Raw genomic sequence first — 16430 nt, forward strand, 5'->3', positions numbered from 1 at the left:
AAGAAAACCTTTTTTATGAGAATTGTGTATGCACCTTACACAACTCTGTGTGTGTTTCTTCAGAAGCAGGCTTCACAGGAAAGAGTCTTGGCTGTACTCCTAGAGGGACTGTCTGCACCATCCCCAAGGGCCTGCCCGTGGTGTCTGCAGGTCCAGGTGTGGGAACAGCTGGCTGCGTCCAGGTGTGGTGCCGAGCAAGCAAGGGAGCCCCAGGGCACATGGGTCCCCTTGCTGCCCACGGGACACACAGTGCCCAGTACTGGCTGACCACCGTTTCTGCCTTGCCCTGATGCACATGGCCCTGTGGGGACGGTGGGATCAACACGCGTCATCACTCACACCAAGTCGTATGGAAGCCTCCGCCTCCTTGTGCTCTCCAGCAGGGCAGGTGAGTGCAGAGATTGCCTGGGTGTGTGGAGAGGAGGAGGGTGCAGCTCCCTACCTGCCCGAACCCTGCACATAACCCTCCCTCACGGAGGCCCCCTGCTGGGTGCCACCTCTGCTCCCTGCAAAGACTTCTCTGGTCAAAGAAGCCAAAAGCCCTGCAAGATGGGTGCTGTTCTCAGTGAGGGCTGAGGCTAGTCACCCAGGGGGGAGGGAGGGTCCCTTGGGAGGAGGGGTCATGTGACTGCTTCTCCATGAGTATCTGGGGCCAGGCCTCCACCTTGTGGAGGTCTCGTCCACCTGGGTCTTGAGCACCCTCCTCACGGACTTCCTGCCCAGCAGAGAGGCGTCTGCGCACCCAGGCCGGTGGGTGTCCAGCTCACTGCCCCAGGGTACTCTCTCCCGGGAGAGACCCTCCTAGGCCCTGCAGACAAGCCCCCTGCCTTTCCTCAGCCCCCAGCAGGGAGGCGTCTGCGCACCCAGGCTGGTGGGTGTCCAGCTCACTGCTCCAGGGTCCTCTCTCCCGGGAGGACCAGACCCTCCTAGGCCCTGCAGACAAGCCCCCTGCCTTTCCTCAGCCCCCAGCAGGGAGGCGTCTGCACACCCAGGCTGGTGGGTGTCCAGCTCACTGCTCCAGGGTCCTCTCTCCCGGGAGAGACCCTCCTAGGCCCTGCAGACAAGCCCCCTGCCTTTCCCCAGCCCCCAGCAGGGAGGCATCTGCACACCCAGGCTGGTGGGTGTCCAGCTCACTGCTCCAGGGTCCTCTCTCCTGGGAGGACCAAACCCTCCCAGGCCCTGCAGACAAGCCCCCTGCCTTTCCCCAGCCCCCAGCAGGGAGGCATCTGCACACCCAGGCTGGTGGGTGTCCAGCTCACTGCTCCAGGGTCCTCTCTCCCGGGAGGACCAGACCCTCCCAGGCCCTGCAGACAAGCCCCCTGCCTTTCCCCAGCCCCCAGCAGGGAGGCGTCTGCGCACCCAGGCTGGTGGGTGTCCAGCTCACTGCTCCAGGGTCCTCTCTCCCGGGAGAGACCCTCCCAGGCCCTGCAGACAAGCCCCCTGCCTTTCCCCAGCCCCCAGCAGAGAGGCGTCTGTGCACCCAGGCCGGTGGGTGTCCAGCTCACTGCTCCAGGGTCCTCTCTCCTGGGAGGACCAGACCCTCCCAGGCCCTGCAGACAAGCCCCCTGCCTTTCCCCAGCCCCCAGCAGGGAGGCATCTGTGCACCCAGGCTGGTGGGTGTCCAGCTCACTGCTCCAGGGTCCTCTCTCCCGGGAGAGACCCTCCCAGGCCCTGCAGACAAGCCCCCTGCCTTTCCCCAGCCCCCAGCAGGGAGGCGTGGGTCTGGAAGCCAAACTGCAGCACAGTGACAGCTGGGGGAGGCTGTGCCCTGAGTGCTCACCTGGCGGGCTCCCGTGAGCCCCCGGTCATCTTCTGCAGGTGGTGAGGCCATGCTCTTGACTCTGAGAGGCCGTTTTGGACCTGCTTCTGATTGCTCTCAGGCTGCCCTGGCACTGGTGGGTGTCTAGACTGGAGGTGTCCCTGAGCATTCGCGAAGCCCTTGGACAAATGCCCAGCTCTCCCACTCCACTAGCCTGAGGGCACTGGGAGGAAGGGTTAGGTCCTCCTTAAAGCAGTGCCCCATCTGCACGCTGCTCGGGTAGGGTGCAACGTGGCATGAAGAAGCACAGGGCATTCTCCCAAGGATGAGGAGAGGAGAGAGGCACTCCCAGGCCCTCCGTGTCCCGTCAGGAAGAGACCAGGTGGCCTCCTCAACAGGGAAGAGCACTGGCGTCACAGAGCGCCTGGGTTAGTTCTCCCTGACGGTGGACGGTGGACGGTGTCCACATCCAACAGCAGGAACTGCACCTGCTCCCCAGGGCACAGCTGCAGCTGGCCCCCAAGCCAACCCAGGGTCCAGACAGGAATGGACCGTGTTCTCCACCTCTACACTGTCTCTCCTCATCATCAAGAAAGCAGGAAGCAAGCCTGAAAGCAGAGCCTCAAGCCAACACCCCTATGCAGGAGTCCATTCCACAGGCCACTGCACTGGGGCTCCTACTGCCCAGACCACAGGACACCAGGACTTTCTTTAAGGATGTGAGTGGTATGAAAGGCCTCTTTCCTAAACGTTTAAACTTACAAGCTACCAATTAGTTAAAGAAAGAGAGTCAACACATTTGTTCCAAGTAGTGCTCCACACAGGACAGACAGGGCTGGACGATGGCTCTTCTCTGTCTGCGCCCCTCCCCAGAGCACCCCCACGTAGGTGTCTCCATGTGGCAGGCTCTGGGAGCCCTGCACCTCCTTCCTTCAGAGACCCCCTGTCGGTTCACAGGGCCTGGCTTCCCCCTCTACCTCTGGCCTTTCCCCAGGGTCATCTCCTTAGTCCCTACTCACCACGGTCACACTTTCAAGGGCTGAGTGGGTGCTCATGCAGCCAGCAGCAAAATAAAACAGGGCTGTCTCTCCAAGGAGGCAGCAAGTGTGTGCCTTTCCAGGCATTTCCCTGACTCCAGGCCACTGAGCTCTGTAGGTCTCAAAGCTCAGCCCAGAGCTGGAGGACCTGGGTGAGGCCCAGGGAGGACCACGGGGTACGGCTCAGCACCTGGCTGCTCTGGTCTGAGTGGACGTCCCTCTGATTCTCTAACTTGGTTTCATGGAAGAACTGCAGATCCTTGTGGAGTTGTGCTGTGATTAATTCTTTAACAGGCATATCATTCCCCTGTAAGTGAACACAGTTTTTCTTAGCAAGTAGGCTTTGGGGGGCACTTTCAAAGCCGCCTCCTTTGTTTCGAAAACACAATTGTTGGGGCTGGGGATGTGGCTCAAGTGGTAGAACATTTGCCTGGAATGTGCAGGGCGCTGGGTTTGGTCCTCAGCACCAATAAAAATAAAATAAAGATGTTGTGTCCACTGAAAACTAAAAACTAAATATTAAAAAATTCTCTCTCTCTCTCAAAAAAAAAAAAAAGAAAAGAAAAGAAAACACAATTGTCTTGCCACATGCATGACCCTCCAGCCCCTGGATCATGGTGGAAGTGCAGTGGATGCCCAGTCTTAGGCCTGTGAGCCTGGCCTGAGCGGAAAGCTGCTAGCGGAGCTGAGGGTGGACGCTGGGCGTGCCGGCCACACGGAGCCAGAGGAGAGCGTGCTGCTGCTCGCGGGTGATGCTGCAGCAGAGGCTCTTTCCTCCTCACCTAGGCCCCTCTCGTGGGCACAGAGGGCAGTCCCCTGGAGGCCACCATGGCCATGCAGCCTCCCTAGGCTGCAGTGAACTGGGTCCCGCTCAGTTGGTGCTGAAGGTGGAACTCCCCTGGTTGTAAAAGTCACCTTGATCACTGGCAGGGCTGGCTCCTGAACATCCCTGGCACATCGGGCTCCACACCTGGACCCTGGAAGGCACCTCCCCACTTCCAGCCTCCTGAGACCACACTCGTCTACAAAGCTCTGGTCAGGCTGCCACCCCTCGGAGCCTCCCCTGAGCTCCCAGACGCCACTGTCCTGAAGGGCACGTCACATCAGGGAAATAGAAACCTGTGGTGAGAAAAGGACACCTAGCTTGCAGACCGCGGCTCACCTCCTGGCCTTGGGGCCACACATGGCTAAGATGGCGCCTGGCGATCGGCCAGAAGGCGTGACCATGGGTTGTGACGAAAAATCAGACCACCTCTAGGAGAGGCTCAGAACCCTTCCGCCCTCGTGGGCAGCTCCGTCCCCCTCACTCCTGCAGGATGGTGCACACGGGAGCTCTCCCCAACCTGCTGACCTTTACCCTGATTGGCTCCTGGGCCTCATATCAGCTGTGTGTGCTTCCTCACTAAACGAGCTCCAGCCTTGACGGGTCTCCCTGACGCGTCCGATTGTCCTCCAGCGAGGGAGGGCTGGGGGCGGGAGGCCAGTCGGCCCTCTCCTTTCTTGGATTGTCCTCCAGCGAGGGAGGGCTAGGGGTGGGCGGTCAGTCGGCCCTCTCCTTTCTTGGCTGGTCCTGGCCGGGACGTGTTCTCCCCATCTCTCCTGCAGGTCGGGAGGGAACGAGGACTAAAACCCCCACACTGCCCACCCTGGTCCAACTCTGCCTGAGCCCTAGTGCTGGTCCTGCCCCTCCAGGATGGGGTTTCTTGAGGCAAGGCCAGGTTGTGTGGCCTCAGGGCTGGCTCACTGCTATGTCCAGGGAAGGTCCTGAGGGGGTCGGAGTTGGGAAGCACAAGGCTCACTGGGGTCAACAGCTGTGCACAAGTGTGCAGTGCAGAAAGGCCTGCTGTACAGAGGGCGTGCACGCATTTCCAAGGTCAGCACATGGGCTTCCACACCAAGCCCGCAGGTCAGCAGAGAGCACTCCATGGAACATAGACTTGACGGGTCCCCACCAGGTCCGCAGGTCAGCCCTCACACGGGGTTCGAGAGCAGGCGCCTCTCTCCATTGGTGACACAGTACACACCACAAACAGGAAGAGCAAGTCCGCACTGGCAGACTGCTGAGCCACCATCCAGCTTCACGGAGGTGCTCGGCAGGAAGAAGTAGGAGATGCAAGTTGCCCCTGGGGCAGGAAGAGCTTTGTGAAGAGCCGTGAGTTCCCTGAATCAGATGTCTGCCACCTGACAGGACAGGGTGTCTGCACACACAGGTCACAGAGCTTCCTCCCATGAGCAGTCGGACTGCAATGAGAACAGAGGGAAGGACAGACCCTGGGCACAGGCAGCTCGGGCTGGTCAGAAAATGAGTCAGAATCAGCACAGAGAGGCCAAGTGCCAAGCACAGCCTCTTCAGTGCACAAGGGCCACGCCCACAGAGGCCGGACACTGCTCTGGAGGAGACAGAGCAGGGCTGGAAGGCGGTTGTTGGCAGCAAGTCACAGGAACCCACAGGTCACCCCGGGGCCTGCAGGACAGGAGGAATGCACAGGGGGACCTAAGGTCACCATGGGCCTCCAGGACAGGAGAGATGCACGGAGGGACCACCAAAGCAAACACTTGTTCTAAAAGATGGTTGACTAATTTTCTTTAAAGAAATAATGAGTTATGGATGAGAAGTAAGCTAGTTGAGAATAAACTCCCAGTAAGTTGAGTAAGAAAAGGTGCTTCTGTCTGGCCAGTGGTGAAGCCAGATTTAAAGTTAGATAGTCAGTGTAGTTAGGTAAATCGGGTGAGATATCAGTGAAATCTAAAATGGAGGCCATGCTGACAATGATTCCGGAAACAATGATTCAGGACAACTCATGGAATGTTAATGAAGTCCCAGAAAGGCCCTAGGCCAAAGTCCACCCCAAAGAAATGTTTATGGAACCCAGGAAACAGTCCCCAACAGATTGGGAGATAGCCCATCCCAAGAAGTGATAATGAAGTCCTTCCTTCCCAGATTACTTGTTTGGCCCACCTGTGTCCCACCCCTCGGGCCTTCCCACCTACATTCCTTCACCAAAACTATAAAAAGGGGAGACAACCGCACTTCCGCGGATTTCACCTCTTGGGTCCCCTTCTTCCTCCGGGAGAAGTCTTTTCTGCTGTCCTTTAATAAACTTCTAATTCCTACTCTGACCTTGCCTTGGCGTGCTTCTTTGGTGTTATTCTTCAACATTGGGGAAGCAAAGACTCGTCACTGGCCAACAGCGGTAACAGTAGGACTGAATGACTGGCCACAGGAGCACAAGTGACCACTAGCCTTCCACGTGTATTCTGCAGCCCAGGGGCACCCCCTCAGAGTCCTGCTTATTTTAACACCCTTAATTCCTTATGTTCATACCCAAGTTTGTTTATGAGGCAGAATTCCTGGAGAAGTATCACCTGGGACCAGGAGGAATGGCGAAGGCCACTGCACTCACCAAGCATAGATGACACATGGTGTCTGTACCAATGTGCCTGTCCATTAAGTTCTGCATCAGTGTGTGTACAGTTAGCTAAACAAACGCCCTTTAAATTCTACCACCAGGGCTAGAGTCTCTCTTCATTAATAACAAAAGACATCCAGGCCATCCTGCCGCGAAGCCCCTCGGGGACCAAGCGCAGTCCCTGGATCTTCAGAAGGATGCACCAAGTTTGACCACAGACGATGCCATCTGTCCAGAGCAGGCCCACCCCGGCAGACAGCAGGCAGCCTGCAATGCACTGAGGGACCCACCTCCCCTGGGAAATCCCAGGGCACTCCTCCCCGTCGCCTTCCACGTGGGACTGCCACTTAGTGAGCCAGCACCCACCTTCCCTGAGCAGAGGCCAGGCGCCCCCCCCCCCCACGGGCATCTGAACCTCAGGACGACCATGCCCTCAAGGCCTCAGGTCATTTTTTAGAGCGCTTTCCTCGTAGAACTTCAAGCGCATTCTCAGTATTCAAAATAGGAACGAGCTCATTTTAAAATCCTGCAAGTCTGTTGACATTTTGCACGGACACCAGAAGTAAGACACGTTACGGTTGTCACAGTCACAACTCAGGGCAAACGTACGGCGCGAGTTAGCAAATGTAAGCACTTGGAGGCTGTCGACTGAAGATGCTCTTGGAATGACCAAGAAACCGGACTCCAAATAATCACCTTCATTGTCCTGAGGGAGCAAGGAGAGAATAAAGGGCCACTGTCTGCTCACATATTGTCACGGCTTTGAGGAGCGGAGAGGCACTGCATCCCAGCCTGTCCGCCATGACGTCCCCCGTCCTGCAGATCCAGGTTCAGACGGACTGCTTCTTGGAATGGGATGGACGGCAGCCGAGGGACAGAGCCTGAGGACGGGCTGTCCTCCGTGTGCCAAGACCCGCTTGGGCATCACACGTGTGACCCAGGTGCTCTCAAGGGGAGGAGGGTCCTGGAGCCCCTGGCTCCAAGCCTCAGAGCTGAAGGCTCTTCACTTCCCGTGGCAGAGGGTCTAGAAAGACACCTCCTGACCCCCTTCCACCGCACCAGGCGAAACTCCTCAGCTGTAGTGAGGGCCTTTGCCCTGCCAGGAGGGCCCAGCTCCAGATGCCGCACAACACAGATAGGTGTGCACCAGGCGGGAGCCAGCTCTCACAGACCTCAGACCTGCCAGATGTTTGCAGTCCAGGGCAACGGAGCACACGACCCTTCTGATCAAAACTCAATGGGGCCTACCAGACCGTCCCTGTCAGCATGGACAGTTACTAAAGGCACAAAGACATCCTGTGAGCCACTCAACAGCCACGGAACAGAAGAGACCAGCAGTTTCCTCCCTTGGGCAGGGCAGAGCAGCTCCACAGGCCTGGCCAGCCACAGCTGGACAGGACAGCCCGCAGCCAGGTCTGGGATGGAAGGCCATCCAGGCACCACTGAGCAGGCACCACTCACTGCATTTCACATTGAGCAGTCTCATAAAGCAGCCCACGCACTGAGGGACACCTGGGGCACACAGGGCAGTGTCCTGGCCTCTAGAGGGTGCACGTTCCACCTCCAGACGCCCTACTCCCACACCCTCCCCTCCAGAGAGACCCCGGGCACCCTCTAGGAGGACCGGCCCAGCTGAGGAAAGGACTTGGGACAGCACAGAGTCCATGAACCCTACCCACACCATCCCTCCAGGTGCTGGCAGAGAAGTACCCCATTCTCCCCCAACAACAAACACCAGTCCCACGGCCAAGGCCACCCAAGGGAAAGAGGTCTCGGAAATGCCCAGAAATGTGCGGTCCTGACAAGAGCCTGCCCAGTTGTCCCCTGTGTTCACTCGACCTGCAGAGCCCAGCCCAGGCCTGTGCTCGCAGCGATGGGGAGACCCAGAGCCCGTTTGCAGCTGGCACAGCTCAGAAAGCCCATGCCGAGTCCTGTCTCTGTTCACACTGGGCTGCGGCGCACACCGACCCTCACGTTTCCAGATCTCTCAAATGTCACACCGAGGTCTCTCTCTCCTGCCAGAAGCCAAGTGCACCCATCCTGAAGCCTGAGCAATGAGGCTCAGGTGGCACTAGCCCTGGATCCGCCCTGACCCTGTTAGCCTCAGACTCCATGGCACAAGCCCATGCTCCGCTGCCCTGCACTGCCTGCCCTCTCCACCTCAATTGGAGTGGGTGCGTGCACACACCCGAGTGTGCGAATAGTCTTACCTGTGGCCTTCACGACATCTGCAGTTGTCACATTCTGGACATTGGTGCTCACTTTGAAAGTCACTGCTGGTCCCATGACGCTGGAAGAAAACATTTCAGAAAGCAGGCATTACTGGTCCACAGTGCTCATTGGCAGCCACCCAGAACCCCCACGTGCTGAGAACAGCCTCCAGCCGTGTGCTTCTCATGCCTTCTGCCACCGAGTTCTCCTTGATGCTGAGACTGTTTCCATTCCCCGTCATCTCCCGAATGAAGCACATGCTGCCTGGAATGTGCTCCTACCACGAAACAGGCGTCCACCCGAAGGCCCACTCACTAGGGAACCCTACCTTACTCTAAGTTCTGCTCCCCTCCAGGGGACTGCAGACCCGTGCTCCTAGCCAGCTTGCTCCGGGTGCAAGCCCTGGGCAGGCAGAAGCCCTCACTGGGGAGGCAGGTGATGACTACCCCGACATCGCTGCTGGACTCCACAGGGACGTCTTACTGAGCTCAGTCAGATCTGCCCTGAACGAGTGCCTTCCCTGAGGAGCAGGTCTGCTTCCACCCTTCGGGCGCTTATGCCAGAAATATCCAGGGCTCCAGGTGCTGCAAGACTCCTGGGGACACCTTCAGGCCTCCCTCCCTTGGTCCCCACTGCTGCCATTCTACCCCAAGCCCAAACCCCCGAAAGGCAGAGCTGAGTAACCCCAGTGTCCACCTTTCCTGCCTGCAGGATCCGGGAGCCTCCCTGGAAGCTGCACCTACGCTGACGCTCACCAGCCTGTCTCCTTGCTCCTGCGTCGGCTCCATTGCTAGGTGTGAGGGAACACGGTGCCCCCCCTGTCCACAGGCCAGAGCCAGTGTTCCCATTCGACAGCTTCCAGCCAGTGACCTCCACCTAGCTGGGAGAGCTGCCCTCCGTCCCGTTCCCACGTTGCTCACTTCTAACCTTCCTCCCTCCCTCAGGGAGTGCCCTGAAGGAGTGGATTCTCCCTTCTCCCAAAACCTTCCAGCAAGTAAAGTGAGTGCCAGAAATCCAGAACTGAAGCCGAACATGCGTGAGCTATTTTAGAGTGTTCTCCTCTTCCCTGGTGGACAACCGGCTTGTCCAGAGCCGTGCAGTGGGTCCTCCCAGGGCCACACGGGGGCTGACGACACACTGGTCACCAACTGACTCAAGACACTTAAGCAGAGTGACTTCTCTTATCAGGAGACAGTGCTGCTCACCATGAGAACCTCCCACAACCCTCCAGAAGGTTCTAGGCACAAATAAGAGGCTCCTGAGGACAGGAGTGGCACTTCTCAGACCTATGTGCTCCAGAGGATGACAAAGTCACCTGAGAGCGTTTAAGACTCCCTTTGTGGAGTGCCTGATTTCAGAGGGAAAAGAAGACCAGGAAAAGCCCCTTGATCAGGGCCATGGGAGTGAGGGTCTGATGGTGAGCACTCCAATGGCCCTGGGCAAACCCACCTGGAGATGGTCACCTCCAGCAGGCTGCAGGAGTGAACAGCAGGCTGCCAGGGAAAACGTGCAGGCGCAGCGGTCAGCTGAGGAAGTTTGTGGCAACTCCCCACAGGGAGGGCGTTGGACCCAAGGCGCAGCCTGCCACTCACACGGGCCTGTGGCTTGAGCACCCCACTGCCATTGTCTACTCTTTCTCTCTGCCTTTAGCATCTGAATTCAAAGCTGGTTCTGAGCACTGAGGTAGCTCTCTTTTGAGGTCACCTCTGTTCAATCCTGGAGCAGCCGCCACAACCCACAGCCTTTGAGAGACCCTGCATCAGCTGCAGGGGAGTCTGCAGAGTCCGGGACTCCAACAGGTGACCTTGGGCAGCCTGGAGCTCACGAGGCCTCTCCTGGCTTCCCAAACCACTAATTAGACAAAGCCATCAGCTCAGTGCCCAAGCAACCTCCAAACCTGAGAAGCCCAGCCCTAGGCTGCACCTGCCCCTAGCCTCCAGGGGCCTGTGGCCAGGCAACTCAAGTTGTGCGTCCTGCTAGTGGAAAATCAGCCCAACTGCAGGCCACTCTCCCGTCACAGGAGACACTGGTGGGCTGTACTTGATCCCTCGCAGAACACCCTCCACACGCTACAGGGCTTCTCAGGAGGTAGAAAAACAGCCCCCTTTCTAGGGACAAGAGCCGCGGTCTCCAGCTGCTGCCCAGGGCATACCTCCTCACTCTCCAGAAGAGAAACAGCTCAAAGGCCCTGCATCACCAGGCTGCCACCCCCACATCCAGGCCTGCTGGGCTCTACACCTGGGGCACCAGAGAGGCAGCAGGCACTGACCTCACCTCAGAGCCAGCCTCTGAGGCGTTCAGTGAGGCTCCTAGAAGGCGGCGTGGCCCACAGCCCAGCGGGGCCTGCATGTGCCTGTGGGCGCTGACACCAGGCCTATTAGGCACAGGTGGCTGAGGGGTACTTCCTGATGGTGAGGACAAGCCACTGGAGTCCATGCTGGGGGAGAAGGGAGACAGCAGAGGCAGGGATTGCCGTGAGCCCACCTGCCCAGGGCCCTGAGCTTCGCTCTGGCTATTGCTAGAGGCTGCAGCAGACTGCCACCAGCAGTCCTTACGGGGGGACGTTGAAAAGCCCCTGCTCCTGACCGAGGAGCTTCTCAGGTGGGGGCATCATGTCCCAGCGCCATCAGCCCTGGCTCTGGAAGGGGCTCTTAAGACCTCCTCATCCCTTCGCCAGCGTCTGCCGTCTCAAGACCTGTAAACCCACACCCTCTGCACCCAGAAGCCCCTGCTCTTCAGACAAGCTGCCCGCGGGGGCCTGCTGGCGGGCATGTGTGCTGGGACCCCAGGGAATCCTGACACCTCCCTGTGACTTGCTGAGAGAGGAGAGGGATAGGACTGGGCCTTCCTCGGGCCGACATCCACCATCATCCCAGGGCTGGGGCAGAGACCACCTCACCGTGCACTGGACAGTAAGCTGGGAGGGGGGTCTCACATGGGCTGAGCAACTTCTGAACAGAGGAGAGGAAACGCTGCAGAGATGGAAATGCTCAGGTGACAGAGGACAGCGCATGAGCTCTGCAGGGCCCAGAAGGGGAAGCCACCTGGACCCTGCCAGCCCCACTGCCACCCCCCTCCTGTGGGCAGGGGCTGTGGGGGCTCGGCCTGCACAGGGCCTCCGGGGCCACCCTTCCTCCTCCCTGCCAGAGCTGCTGCCAGACACAGGCCTGCTGCTTTCCATCTTTGCAAGGGAGTGACACTTCCCCACTCCTGGCCTGACCTCTGCCCAGCCTGGTGAGGGAGCTGGGGTGGAGGTGGAGGGATCCCTGGGTCCTGGGCACACCTTGACATCTGAGACGTCAGGCCACGCGGCTCAGAACTGGGAGGCCCAGCCGGCTTTCTCTGTGGGTCCTCACCCCAACACCCATCCTGACTCCTTAGGAAACGCCACAGACTTTCCCCGGGCAGGTACCGTCTGTGTGCCTCAGCCCTGGGCAGGCCCTGCACGTGTGCTCCCAGACTACAGCTGGCCAGGGGGCTACGGACCTCTCGGGATCAAGGGTGTGGACTCCCAGGCACCAAGTGTCCCCTGGGGGACAACCCTGCCACTGAGAAGCTTGCTCTAGGCTCCTCCCTGTGCTGCCTTGGCTCCCAGGAGTGTCAGGAGGCTGCGGTTTGAGACACTCACAACTTCTTGGTCCAGATACAGCTGGTGAACGGAGCAGGTGGAGGGAGAATCCACTGCACGTGACACGCTGCTCGTCTCCCTGGTTCCACTCTTAGTCTCATCCCACATCAAGGGCAAAGATCGTCTTCTCCAGGGCCCCTCTGCATTGGAGTTGGGTAAAGCAACCTGAGACAGTGTCCCAGGAAAGGTTGCTGCTCTGCTGGCCCTGGGCTGGTCAGTTGCCCCACCTCTGGCTGTCGGCAGCACTTCTGGCCTCAGGTGCTGGTGCAGAGTGTGGTTTGTGCTGAGCTCGGCTTCCTTCTCATGACAGCCTACCTTCCCATGTCCTGTCAGGGCTTCTGAGGGGCCGTGGGACTCACAAGAAAGCCCCAGAGCTTTGCTTGCTCTCAGGGCTAGTCCTGCTACCACAGGATGTGCACACGCACACCCATGCATCCTCCTGGAAGAGCATCCAGCCCAGGGACTTCTTGGGCCCAGGCTCGCCTCTCCCCACTTGGAGCTCAGTCATCAGCAAAAATGTCACTGCTCTTCTCCTTGCACCCCTCGGCAGGCCCGGGCTGTGCCTTGGCACAGACCTGAAAAGGAATGCTGATGGGCACAGCCAGCAGAACTTGGGGACCTTGGACCTTAATCCCGTGAGCCCACTTCACGTGCAAAACACATCTGTTCTGTGGCACAGCCCTTCCCTCACCATCTGCACACACTGCTGCCTGGTCCTGGCACCCGGAAAAAGGCCCAGTCTGAACGGACACCCAGCCTAGAGGTGCCACGGTGCATGGCCACTCTGGAGCCTGCAGAGCTGTGCCCACCAAGCTGCATGAGTGTCAGGCCTCTCCTCCCAGGACGCATGTGCCCTGACATCCATATGGCCTCAACTGAGCATCTGCTGCGGGATGGGGACAGTGACAAGAGGGAAGACTGAGCACCGGTGACCACCCTGCCCAGCGCCAGGCAGTCTACTTGTCTTCACCATGTCACTTACTTTCTAGTTCTTCATAAAAATGGGGGAAATGGGATAAAGTGCATTTCCATAAGCTGGACTCCTCAGGAAATAGTATGACAGAGCCTCGTGAAGCCTCTGAGAAGAAGGTCCGGCACCTAATACCAGAGCTCACAGGGGAAACGAGTTGGAGAAAGTTGTTACTGACAGCACAAGAGACTCCAATTCTACAAGGTAAAGGAGCTACGTAATGCAAAGAACCAGAGTCCCCAGCAGGAAGAGGTCACTGAGCAGACATGGAGAGCGGGCCCCTTGTCGAGGTCTACTTAGGACAGCTGCGGTCTCATTGCTGCACTTCCAGATTTCCATTCGGGTTCCCCTAATGACCACTGAAAACACTGCAGTCCCTTCTCACTACCCCGGTGGCCAAGCTCTGTGGGGCAGCGAGTACTGACAGAGTCACTGACTTGGGCCACGGCCACGTTCCCACCAGCACAGCCGTGGGATTCCCCGTCATCTGGGCGACATGCAGCCTTGTTTTATGTAGGTTTCTACTCAGACAGCTGGATCACAGCCATTGAGCTGTTCATGCTGAACCGCGCCAAGCCCTGGAACTCAGTGAGGTGAGGAAACACATCTGACATATGTTTTCTCCAAAAGGCTTGTCACAGAAGTTGCCTGGGCACTATGCCTAGGGCCATTTTGAACAGGAACATCACCAGCAAAACGCATGAAACTGAAAACAGAAAGTCCAGTGGCGCATTTTCAGAATATTGAAATGGTACCAAATTGTAGCCATTTTAACTACAGTCCTTCCCTTTGCCCTCCCCAATTTAAAATTGACCAATTGAGTAGAATGTAACCCTAAGCTTCTCCTATCAGGCAGAGGACAGTGCTGTGTTGGGGATGACAGAAGCAGACTGCTGGCCCAAGTGTGCCTGCTTGCCAGACTCTGTGCACACACTTTTGCAGAAGTCAAGTTTGCCCTGTTGAGCTTCTTCCAAGCATGAGCTTGATCCCTTGAGGCACCTGGTATTTCTAACAATCCTGGTATTGCCTAAGGGGTTGTGGGGACTCCTGCTCAGAGACACTTCCTACTGCTTTGCTATGGTGGCTTGGAGTACAGGAGGAAACCTGATATCTCTGAGGGAAACAAGCACCCAAAAAATCTATGAAAGGCTCTGTTTTCATTTTTAAAGGTTTAGATTTGATAGTTCTTTTGCCTATTGACTATAGAGATTTGATATCTGGTAAAGCGCTACCAAATATTTGTTTCCTGTCTGTTTCACGTAAACCTGTGCATATCTGTGTATTGTATGTCATATCTATATATATTCTTTTGTATATCTTGTACATAGTAATGGAATTGGCTTATAGATAGGAGATCCAAGATGTCAGGCCAGAGGGAAGCAGCATTCCATGTCACTCCATGACCTGGGACTCGAGTAGTGAGAACACTGCTTCTCTATGAGGATATTCCTGCTCCCACACAGGAATCACAGTCACTGGGCCCATCCAGGATCCAGCCTCAGTGTCAGAGTACGTCTCCCAACTACTTGCCACGCAGGACCACGAGGGGGACCATCAGCACTCATGGAGAAATTTCAGCCATCAACCTGAGCAGAAATCACGGACACCGTTCCCACGCAGGACACCGGCAGCTTCCCACGCACAGGAACTCCAGCCGTCACTCCCATGTGGACCTCCATCTACCAACATGGGAATCCCCCAGTTGCCGCCATCTTGGGACTCTACACCAGCAGAGATGCCCTACCTGTGCCTGAGAACTTGACACAGGTTCTGAAGTCAGCTGACAGCCACACACCTCATGACACAGAGCTCCTCTCTGAACTCACTAATGCCATCACCCGGTTCCCCCACCCGACCCGACACCCACCGATGAAAGCAGGCGCCACCATCTTGGATCACCTTCACCACCATCTTCAGTGGGGGCAACTCCCAGTTTGGAACTCAGCTGGCCAGGGACCCAGTTCCTAACTCCCCTGTCTCCCCAGCAGCTGCTCACCTGGCCGAGTGACACCCTGGTTACCTCCACCATCCCGAGGGCAGAGACACCAGCTAACCACAGGCGACCCCACCTACTGGATGGGAAGGGAGCAGGAAAGATTCTGATCTCCAACAGAACAGGCCCTGCTTCTTCCTCAGCATTTCCCCTCTCCCTCTCTATTCTCCTGCCCTCACCTCACCAACATACGTGAAACCAAGTACTCTGCATGGATTAGGATTTTGAGGACTGCGACGTCTGAACAGCATGTCACAGTTGTGTTGTGTATTATTTTTTCCACCCATTTCTACTACTTTAACATATTTAATTTTTTTTAGTATGTGTGTGTTTGTTTTATGTACTCTACTGTCTTCCCACTTGTCTACCCAAAATTACTTCCTCTCACTTCTCCTGCTGCTAATCTTCCCCTTTAGACTTCTCTTTCACACTTCCTAAGATATAACAACTCTGTATCCTCACCTCCTGCCTCCTCAGCATATCATCCTACTCCTCACCCCCAGTTCTTAGTCCACCATCAGAAACTGTAAACCCTTCTACAAACCTACTGAGTGTATTGTAGGTAATAACTGTATTCATAATTTCTATACAAGGTGACCAAACTGTAAAGGTCTTAAAAGCAAACATTTGATTTTAGGGTGTATCCTGTTTATACTGGGGTCTGTTAACATTGTCTTTCCCCTCAAAGGAGAGGTACTGGATTCCTGCAGGGGCACTGTGAGCCTAGTGTAAAAACAGAAACACCTCAGATCCACAGCGCTAGAGGGAGACACACAGCAACATGAAAAGACAAGGGGAGAAAGTGCCCCAAACAAACCCAGACGCCACATTATTAGAATCCACGGCCAGCACAGCAGGAGGAGTGACAGAGAAGGAATTCAGGACGTACACAATTAAATGTTCTGCGAATTAAAGGACGATATGAGAGAGCAGATACAGGCAGGAAAAGATCATTTTGACGAAGAGCTACATAAGCAAATACAGGAAGCAAAAGATTACTTTAAAGGGAGATAGAGGTTCTTAAAAAAACCAACAGAAATCCTTGAAATGAAAGAAAGGAACTAAATTAAAAGTTTAATGAAAGCATCACCAACAGATAGACCACTTGGAAGACAGGACCTCAGACAATGACGACAAAATACACAATCTTGAAAAGAACTTAGACCACACAGTGAAAATGGTAAGAAACCACGAGCAGAACATTCGAGAAACATGGGACAGCCTAAAAAGACCAGATTTAGGAGTCACTGGGCTAGAGGAAGGCAGAGAGGTCCACACCAAAGGAATGAGCAACCTATTCATGAAATAATGTCAGAAACTTTCCAAACATGAAGAATGAATTGGAAAGCCAAATTCAAGAGGCTCACAGGACACCAAATGTACAAAATCACAACAGATCCACACCAAGGCACATTATAAAGA

The 16430-nt window shown here is 56.4% G+C and overlaps 1 protein-coding gene across 8 annotated transcripts in view; it reads right to left on the reverse strand.

Moving 5' to 3' along the window:
* The window catches only part of Ptprn2 (protein tyrosine phosphatase receptor type N2), an 875713-nt gene that overhangs the window by 467600 nt on the left and 391683 nt on the right, over nucleotides 1-16430 (reverse strand). For all 8 annotated transcript variants that reach the window (XM_078040940.1, XM_078040938.1, XM_078040939.1 and 5 more), the window contains one exon: nucleotides 8417-8496. In XM_078040940.1, coding sequence (XP_077897066.1) covers nucleotides 8417-8496 — 80 coding nt within the window. The remainder of the gene's footprint in view (nucleotides 1-8416; nucleotides 8497-16430) is intronic.

Source organism: Ictidomys tridecemlineatus, chromosome 2 (genome assembly GCF_052094955.1).
Source record: "Ictidomys tridecemlineatus isolate mIctTri1 chromosome 2, mIctTri1.hap1, whole genome shotgun sequence".
NCBI lineage: Eukaryota > Metazoa > Chordata > Mammalia > Rodentia > Sciuridae > Ictidomys > Ictidomys tridecemlineatus.